The sequence below is a fragment of the Colobus angolensis genome, unplaced genomic scaffold, assembly GCF_000951035.1.
Source record: "Colobus angolensis palliatus isolate OR3802 unplaced genomic scaffold, Cang.pa_1.0 Scaffold125, whole genome shotgun sequence".
Lineage (NCBI taxonomy): Eukaryota > Metazoa > Chordata > Mammalia > Primates > Cercopithecidae > Colobus > Colobus angolensis.
Window position 1 is genome coordinate 3,941,920 of NW_012113697.1, and position 10,109 is coordinate 3,952,028.

General features: G+C 42.9%; 1 protein-coding gene across 1 annotated transcript in view; it reads right to left on the bottom strand.

Moving 5' to 3' along the window:
• Window positions 1–10,109, bottom strand: part of DNAH9 (dynein, axonemal, heavy chain 9) — a 392,924-nt gene that overhangs the window by 81,223 nt on the left and 301,592 nt on the right. The window contains exons 54-57 of the mRNA XM_011933244.1: window positions 7,435–7,557; window positions 6,227–6,431; window positions 3,849–4,013; window positions 475–615 (exon numbers count right to left, since the gene is read on the bottom strand). Coding sequence (XP_011788634.1) covers window positions 475–615; window positions 3,849–4,013; window positions 6,227–6,431; window positions 7,435–7,557 — 634 coding nt within the window. The remainder of the gene's footprint in view (window positions 1–474; window positions 616–3,848; window positions 4,014–6,226; window positions 6,432–7,434; window positions 7,558–10,109) is intronic.

The window sequence follows — 10,109 nt, forward strand, 5'->3', positions numbered from 1 at the left end:
CGCCCGGCTAGTTTTTTGTATTTTTTAGTAGAGACAGGGTTTCACCTTGTTAGCCAGGATGGTCTCGATCTCCTGACCTCGTGATCCACCGGTCTCGGCCTCCCAAAGTGCTGGGATTACAGGCTTGAGCCACCGCGCCCGGTCCACTTCTCATATTTCTTTGGTATCATCTTCCACACATTCAGTAAGCATAGTACCCACCATATCATGTGTGCCTACTGAAAGAATGAGCCAAGACTTGCTGTGATGTCCTGTTCTGTTCCAGTCAAAATTACCCATGAGTCATGTAAGACCCAATTAAAGAGATGAGGATGGTAAGAGATGTCTGAAGGTAACATAGCTTCTCTCCTGGCTTTGATCTTACAGATCTGCCATAGCTAATGATTTGACATGGATAAGCTCTCACAGAGAGCTGCATTGGCAATATGACACTGCTTTATTATAATCAGGCAAGAAACTCCAGGTGTAAGTCACCTTGAGAGAAAACTGGTACATTGGATGGATCTTGCTGAGGTCGTTCATGATGAAGTAGAGCAGTGAGGCCCTGGCAGCGGCTGGCCGGTAGTGCTCTCGGGCCTCGTTGATTTTCACTTCGGTCACCTTGGCCTCGTGGACCTGTTGGAAAAATAAACAACCACACACTTTTCCAACCAACCAGGGCTTCCTGAGAATCAGCGTGGCCCCTCTGTGTGAGTAGACATGTGTCTGCTTAGAGGATGCAGGGAACAGGGATGGGGATGATGGGTAGAAAGTTGAAAAGCTACTATGGTACTCCTTCCTAGAACTGGGATGAGAAAGGAGATGGTAAACTTCTAGTGCTTTCAGAGGGTGAGGTGTCGGCTCTTCCAGCTGAGAAGTGTGAGCCATGAAAGCTGCCACGCTCCATCTCTAATGAGAAAGATTTCATGGAAATACAAAAAAAAGAAAAGAAAGTATGATTCAAAAATGAACTAGAACACCAAGCAGTGGAAATCCAGTACAGTCTTCTTTTTCCTTAATTTTTATGAAATAGTTCATATGTAATTTCACAAAGATATCTTTCAATGGAATATTCTATTTTTAGAAAATTACTTTTTTGTTTGTTTGTTTGAGACAAAGTCTCGCTCTTGTCCCCCAGGCTGGAGTCCAATGGCACAATCTTGGTTCACTGCAACCTCCGCCTCCCGGGTTCAAGCGATTCTCCTGCTTCAACCTGCCCAGTAGCTGGGATTACAGGCGCCTGCCACCACGCCCGACTAATTTTTGTATTTTTAGTAGAGATGGGGTTTCACCATTGTTGGCCAGGCTGGTCTCAAACTCCTGACCTCAGGTGATCCACTCACCTCGGCCTCCCAAAGTGCTGGCCCGGCCAGAAAATTTCTTATGACAGGTAAAAATAAGAAATAAGACTTCAGGATCAGGAAGAGGGATTTCTGGTAGGCTATGCCTCTAAATGCAAACCTCAATATACTCTGCCCTTATGCTCCAAAATAGAAGAAAGTTACTGACAATTTGTGGGAGCACCACAGAAAAAGGCAATGATCCTTACTGAGATGTTCTCATAATAAACAATTACAAACTGCAGGCGCATTACCAAAGGAAACAATTAGGAGATTCCTTTCTAAAACAAAAACAAAACCAACAATGCCCCAGAAGGATTGACTGAACAACCTAAAACTCACCATTAACGACTATGTTTTAGAGCAGTGGACACAAAAGGAAGCATAAAACATGGACATTATGAAAAAGAACAGGCATAGCTGGAAAAGAACTAGCTAGCACTTCTAAAAATAAGAGTATAGTTATTTAAATTTAAAAAGTGTTCGGTTTAAATAATAGACTGGAGCTGAAAAGAAAATCAGCAAACTAAAAGAGAAATCTCAGGAAATTGTTACAAAAGCCACTCAGAAAGAAACAGAGATGGAAAATATGTGAAAGAGGTTCATGATATTTGATGCCCATCAGGACATAGCCCAATTTTCCCAGCATGGTTTACACAGCCCTATACAATGGAAACTCAGGCCACCTTTCGTGCCTCATTGCCAGTGACCACTTCCAGTTCCCACCTCTTCTATGGTCCAGTTACACTCAAGGGAAGCACCTCCTCCCTCTCACCCAATGTGAGTTGAGTGTTCCTCCTTTGTGTGTTCACTGATCCCTGTGCTTTCTTGACCTCAGCCCTCAGCCCTATTTCATAACTGCCTGTTTACTTGTATTTCTTCCTCAGAGGGCCAGGCCCTAAAAGCCTAGGATTATGGCAAATTTCTTGCGTATCTCCAACTTTCACCATGGATCTTAGAATACAGTGGCCTTCAAGTAAGTATTCATGAGGCGAATAAATGAGAAAGAGAAAGAAGACAAAAAGAAAAGGAAAACAAAAGGAAAAAGAAAGCTTTATACAACCCTTGGCACACAGCAGGTACTCAATAAGTGTTCATTGATTTTAAAGAAAAAGATTAAAAAAAAAAAGAGATGAAAAGGCGGGGAGAAGAGATCAGCATGCTGGATCCCATCCTCTGACCTACTCCCTCTATGTAAGTTGGGTCTGTCTCCCTATCTCTCTTATTCAGGGCAGTGGCAGATCTACCGTAATTGCTTTACAAACTCTCATTCCCCCAACCAGTGACACAGAGGCCGTAGAAAACTGGTAGTGGAACCTGGTGGTCACATTTTCTCTCACCTTTCCTCTGCCTCTGGGAACTTCCTGGGAGAAACAGTGCTGGTGGAAAACCTAGAGATCACCAAGCAGACTGCTGGTCTTGAAGGCCACTGTATTCTAAGATCCATGATGAAAGTTGGAGATACAGCAAGAAATTTGCCATAATCCTAGGCTTTTAGGGCCTGGCCCTCTGAGGAAGAAACACAAGTAAACAAGCACCAAGCCGAATGTTGGGTCAGCTGTTGACCCAACATTCGGTTGACTCTTCCTCCTTTCAATCTCATCACTCCAGCCTCAGCTGTCCATCATCCCAGAGTGGGTATGACCTGGTTTATCTGTCTTACCCATCATTGCTTTTCATATTTCCTACCTTGTCTCTACCTAGAACGAAGTCTTTCATATTTGGGGAAATCCCAATAATCTGGCAATAAGCATCTTCCCTCAAAGGTATATTGTTCCTGGACACTGTTACAGATATTCCTTGTCCTGCTCAGAGCCAGTATCTCCAATGCTCTTTGGATCCAAGCGCAGGACTGAGACTGCAAAAGACCTCGTTAGAGGTTTGGTGGTATGCTGGGACAGAGCATGGGGTGGGCCCCTTTCCCATCACATCCCATCTTCTAGTCCTCACAGCAGGGACCAAGGGCCTTCTAAACATTGTAAAATAAAGGCAGCTACGCACAACAGGGCACTGCATCATTGCTTCCCAGGATGATACAGTTTTTGAGAACTGAGTTTCCTAGGAAGTCACTGAGGTTTTCTCATTAAGATCAGACTTGTGAGAGTCTGCGGTCTGGTGGGTTTTGTCAGGCTGCCATCATGCCCAAACCAGTCAGCTTTTACAGCAATGCAATTCCTTAGCTTCAGGGCAACTCCACATACTATCTGAGGTATCCATTTTGAGCGATCATTCCCTGCACAGAATACTAGGCCCTGCAAAGCCTTAAGTGTTCATCAAATGTGAATGGAGTTGAGACATCAAAAGTATTTTCCAGAAGGTGGGAACTACATAATACAAGATGTATGGGGTAGTCACTTCAGGAATCCTGCCTAGGTAGACTTTCTAGAAGAACCTTGCTGAGACAGAAAAGCCATGTGTGACTTGGACTTCTTTTTTTTCTAAAAGTAAGACTCATTGTCTAAGAGGAGAGAAAATTGGAGGAGGACTCCAGCCTAAGCTGCCTTCCCTGACTAGCCGGAGGAGTTTTACCTTTTTCTCAACTTCGGCAGCAGTCTGCTTGGTGATCTCTAGGTTTTCCACCAGTGCTGTTTCTCCCAGGAAGTTCCCAGAGGCGGAGGAGAGGTGAGAGAGGAGACTGTCTTCCAACATTTTCAGGGTAATTTTGAATCCATTCTGCTGCTTTGTGAGATCGGACTGCAAATATCAAGCCAGAGACAGTCAGGTGCAGATGCCCAAGGCATCCTGCTCTAAGGGTATGCCTGAATAGGGCCAAAGTCCCTTGCCTTAAAGATGGTAAACTGGAGGCAGAATGGCAAAGAGCTTCAGACCATGAGGAGGAGACAAGCAGAGGAGTCAAAATTGGTGCCCAAACAGTACAATATTCTGGGCACATGACCTTGAGCCAGTTTACCCTCTTTATTCCTCTGTAATCCCAGTCCCTAGTTGTAGGATTTCTGTGCTGTGCTTAATGCACAATGGGCAACACACTGCATTATCAGCGTTCACTAAACGGAGTTTATTTCTGTGACTAGAGGGTTAGGGTCCAGTTTTAGTTCTCTGGAGAGTTCTCTCTATTGCCAATTTACTTTAAGGAACAACTCTCCTATGACTTACTTTGAAAAAAAAATCAGCAGAATCCGTCTTCCAGTTTAGACTGTGTAAAACCTTCCTCGAGGCTGGAGTGGGGTGCTGGTATCCAAGCGGATCTCATCCCACCCTCCCTTTCTGCTCCGTATCCTAAAGCACTAACTTCAGGCAGCTGTAGTGTCTTTGCCCTTGTACAGCCTTTGGATCCGTGGGAAGAACAACCTTCCTGTTGGAGGTTCCAGCCACAGCCACCCTGACCTTTCTTCTGTTTCTTAAAACCACATATCTTGATCCTGCCTTAAGACCAGGATTTGCTGTTCTCTGTGCTGGGAATGTTCTATGCCCAGAGGCTTTACAATTATTTAGGAATTAGCTCAGATGCCAACTCCTCACAGAATCTTTTTCTGACCACCACTGTTCAAATTTGCCCTCTGGCTTTCCAGTATTACCCTGTTTTACTTTCTTAAAAATTCTTATCGCTATCTGAATGGCATTGTTCATTTGTTTACATTGCTGTTTTCTGTGTTCCTCCACTAGAGTGTGGATTCCACGAAGGCTGGGACATGGTTTTCTTTGTTCACTGCTGAATCCTCCATACCTCAAATCCTGCCTGTTACAGGGTTGGTGCTCCCAAGGTGTCTGTTCAATGAATGAATGATTGCAGGAAGCGGAGTCCCAGGGAGCCCTGAACTCAAGCTCTCATGCACTGGAATTCCACCCTCCAACTCCACATATTATATAATCTAATCACATTTAAAGAGAGGACAAAAAGCATGTTATCTGCTATGGATTGAATTGTGTTGTCCTAAAAGTCCTATGCTGAAGCCTTAACTCCCCACGTGACTATATTGGAGATGTGGCCTTTAAGGAGGTAATTAAGGTTAAATGAGGTCATTAGGGTGGAGCCATGGCTTGATGGGATTAGTGCCCTTATAAAAAGAGATACCAGGGAGGTTTCTCTATTTCTTTATGTGCAAAGAAGAGGTCACGTGAGGTCACAGTGAGAAGGCCACTGCCTTCAAGGCAGGAAAAGAGGCCTCACCAGAAACCAACGTGATCGCAGACTTTCAACTTCCAGAATTATAGGAGAACAAACATCTGTTATTTAAGCCACCCCATCTATGGTTTTTGTTATGGCAGCCCAAGCTGACTAAGACATGACCCTAAAATGGTTGGACCTATTTCGGTTACCCTTGTAGAATTTCACTCCACTTAGTTCTGGCACGTGGACCTGTGTGATCAGTGGCACTCATGTTCATGCCAGGCTCTGCTCTTGGTCATAGGACTGTCCACTCTCCAAGCCATTTTTTTTTCTTTTTTTTGAGAAGGAATCTCGCTCTGTTGCCAGGCTGGAGTGCAGTGGCATGATCCTGGCTCACTGCAACCTCCGCCTCCAGGGTTCAAGAGATTCTTCTGCCTCAGCTTCCTGAGTAGCTGGGACTACAGGCTAGAGCCACCATGCCCAGCTGATTTTTGTTTTTGTTTTTTTAGTAGAGATGGGGTTTCACCATGTCTGCCAGGCTGGTCTCGAACTCCTGACATCATGATCCGTCCACCTTGGCCTCCCAAAGTGCTGGGATGACAGGCATGAGCCACCATGCCCGTCCTTCAAACTGTTTTTGCTTCTGTTCCTCAGCTCACCCATCCTTCTTTTCCCAGTATGGTGTTCCCAGGTTGCTACATGGGGTCGGCACTCTTCCAGGGTCTAGCAGAACCCACCTGATTCAACCCAGGAAAAACAGCCCCCCTCCGCAAGCTCTCCCAGAGTGGAGTACACTGAAGGCTCTAGTGGCAGAGTGTTTTCTCCCTCCTGTCCTCACCTTCAGCTGCTCCAGGTCTGGCCTCTCCATGCTGACCACAGCGGCCAGCAACTGGTCCTCCAGGCCATCCCTGGTCACGGTGAAGTTGATCAGGGTGGCCTGAGCCTGCAGCTCGGGCTGGTAGTGAGGATTAGCCAGCTTGGTGTGGAGGATGAGCCGGAACTTGGGATTGTATTCACATTCTTTGTCTCCAATTTTAATGAATCTGGAACATAAAGGCTCACGTGAAGGTGAGGTGCCTTCCTGCAAAATTTGATCGGGGTCAGAATTTGAGATTTTTTTTTCAAACAATATTGCCATATTCAGATGGATTCCTCCTGAGTATGTCTAGGATGAGCCCTGGGATTCTTTTTTGCACTAATGTGGGGAACAGGAGCCGTGGCAGATACATGGTTTCCCATGGCCGCCATGTTTGGTTCTGCACTGTGTAACTCTAGGAAAAGCCATGCCTGTTGTGTCAATGTAGATTAGTACATTATGAACAATTTCCAGCAGATGGCAGTGAAGTGTCTGGAGGAAGGTGAGCCACCTTGCAGTTTCCACAAAGGTGCTTTATAGGCCAGCAATAGGGCTTACTTTTCCTCGTGGCTGACAGGGGAATGACATCTATGGGTGAAAATGATTAAGCAAGTAAATGAGCACAACTTGAGGACTGCAAAGGCAACGATGGCCCCGGCAGTGGGTGAGGTTCCTGAGTCAAGCACTCCTTCATGGTAATTACTCTGCCCCTCATACGAACCCATTGTATGTCTTCTTCCTCTCAACACCACCCCCTGCTTTGCCTTATGCTTGCTAAGCCCTTATCCCGAGCCAGCACTCAAACTAGCAGAGACTCATTAAATTGACAAGGAACCAAGTTGTCAGAATTCAGATGACTGGCTTGTATAAGATGCTCATACTTAAAAGTCAGTCTGCTTTTTGACCAACTTCCTTCTCAAGTTTCTCCAAAATTGTGCACTGTGGCCATTTAGAATGAAGTCAGTTGGGACGTTGGCTGATGGAAGCAAAGTTTTTCCAGGAAACTTTCTCTAGGAGACAAAGGTCACTAAATAGACCTCTGCTGGAAGAAAGAAAGGTGGATGTGCTGCAGGGAGCTACTCGACATGAACTGAAGGAGGAAATTCCAGGAAGAGCAGACCTCTTCATGATTCTAACCAGGGCCAAGAACCAGCTCCCCACAAAGGGTCAGCAACACAGCTGAGTCTTACCGTCCTTTTTTAATGACTTCTCTCCCAAGCAGAGGTCCCAGAACAGGATCAATGGACTCCTCTAGGTTTTCAATCAGCACCACAGCTCCAGCTTCCAGGGCCTGCTCTATGATTTGAAGGTAGCTGGGGAAGCAAGTATAAGTCCAGGAGTATGAACCTATGGCAAGCTATGGAGTCGACAATTTAATGAGACAAGTGTGACCTCTAAGACATGGTGATAGAGTTGGAGGCACAGCTATTCGGAATGTTTTCAATGACCACATTTTTTCCCTACGTAAAGTGAGATTTATGTGATCATATACACTTTTAGAAATAGGGAGAAATTATAAAATACAAAAAAGATAATGAAAACCATAATCTGTCTTTAACATTTTGGTGTATACTGTGTATATTTGAACATGTTATATTGTCAAGTTTACCTTTGATAGTATTAGATTCATATGGTGGTTTTGTTTTATAACCTGTTTTTTTTACATGAAATATATTGTAATCATTTCACCATGTCATTAAATAGCCTTCCAGGTAATTTTAAATGACTGGGTATTAGGCCACATTGATACACCTTAATTTATCAATCAATTAACAAAGATCTAGGTTACTTTTAACTTTTCAGTGTTATGTAGAGTTTAATAAATATGTAAATAGGTTGATTTTCTTAAAGTCAATTTATAAGTCAATTATAGTCAATTATAAGTTGAGGCTGCAGGGATATAATACAATCCAAACGAAGAATAACAATAAAACTTTATGAAACTCAACCAAAGATCTTAAAGTTAACCTAAAAGAATACAGTGAGGCTGGCAAGGAGAAAACCAGTAATGAAGAAGAGGAAGGACTCATTATCTAATACTAAATATTTTATATATTTCAACAATATAGATGTGTAGAAAGAAGGCTTAAAGGACAGCATATACCAACAAGTTAGCAGTGTTTTTAAAAGATGAATTATAGAAGTTTCTATTTCTTTGTTTTTTATGGTAACTCCTACCCCACCCTCTCATTTTTCTTTACAGTGATGATATATTACTTTTTAATGAGAAATACCACAATAAATGTTACTAAATATAAAAGTAAATAAGAGCTGGTGTAGTATTAGATAAATATAAAAGAATAATGACCCTATTTAATAAAATAATTTAATATATAGTAAAATGACATCTCTAATTGAGGAAAGAATGGACAATTTCATAGATGGTATTGAAACAATAGCTACCCGCTTGGAAAATTAGTCTGTACCACATATAGTAGCTTAAACTACATTTAAATTGATTGCATTTCCATGTAAAAAGGAAAACTCAAAAAACTTAAAAATGGGCCAGGTCTGGTGGCTCATGCCTGTAATCCCAGAACTTTGGGAGGCCAAGGTGGGATGATTGCTTGAGGCCAGGAGTTTGAGACCAGCCTGGGCAATAGAGTGAGACACCCTCTCTATAAAAATACAAAAATTAGCAGGGTGTGGTGTTGCGCGACTGTAATTCCAGCTACTTGGGAGGCTAAGGTGGAAGGACTGCTTGCCGGAGGTCGAGGCTGCAGGGAACCATGATTTCACCACTGTACTCCAGCCTGGGTGACAGAGTAAGACCCTGTCTTAAAAAGCAACAACAACAACAACAACAAAAAACTAAAGACTAAAAATGTAGGTGAACATTTTAAAAATTCTTGGAGAGGAAAGACTCCTCTAGTCATCATTTATAGAATAAATGGCTGACAAATCTGATCAAATAAAAACACTAAAATAAAATGAACTGTAGTATGTAAAACCTCACAAAAGTAAATTAAAAGACAAATGAGATTAACACATTTTCATTCATATGAAGAAAGAAGACTATACATATTACATATAATGCAACATTTGTATTCAAATAACATACAACAAATCTAGAAAACCATTCAACAGGAAAGTAGTTAATGGACATGAACTAAGAATTAATTGAACATATTTATTAAGGGCCTGCAATGCATTAGGCAGTGTTTTAGACACTAGGGACACATCAATGAGCAAAAAGAACATACACCTGTCTAAAATACACTGTTAGTCAGCTGGAAAAGAATATTTTAATTAAAGTTTTGGGAGAAGGCCAGGGTTGGATTACTATGTGACTGAAGATGCAAATAAAAATATATCATATTGGCTGGGAGCGGTGGTTCACATCTGCAATCCCAGCACTTTGGAAGGCTGAGGCAGGTGGATCACCTGAGGTCAGGAGTTTGAGACCACTGGGCAATATGGTGAAACCCTGTCTCTACTAAAAATACAAAATTTAGCCAGGCATAGTGGCACACGCCTGTGATCCCAGCTACTCGGGAGGCTGAGGCAGGAGAATTGCTTCAACCCAGGAGGTGGAGGTTGCAGTGAGCCGAGATAGGGCCACTATATTTATGTATATCACATTATGCCTTGGCATTCACTTCTCAACAAAGTTTGCTCTATAACATGGATGCATTATAATATTTAACATTTGGTTTTGTTAACTATTATTTTTAACATCATATGTTCAATTTGAACAACCCCGAGTGATCTGGACCTCAGTGCAAGCATGCTTGGGACATGTGGCCAGAGCAGCAAAGCTCACTTTGAGTGGCTGTTCGCTGGAGTGGATAAATCTTAGGTTTCTAAGAGAGGATGACCTGCATTCAAATAGTGCCTCCATTACTTTTTTTTTTTTTTTTTTTTT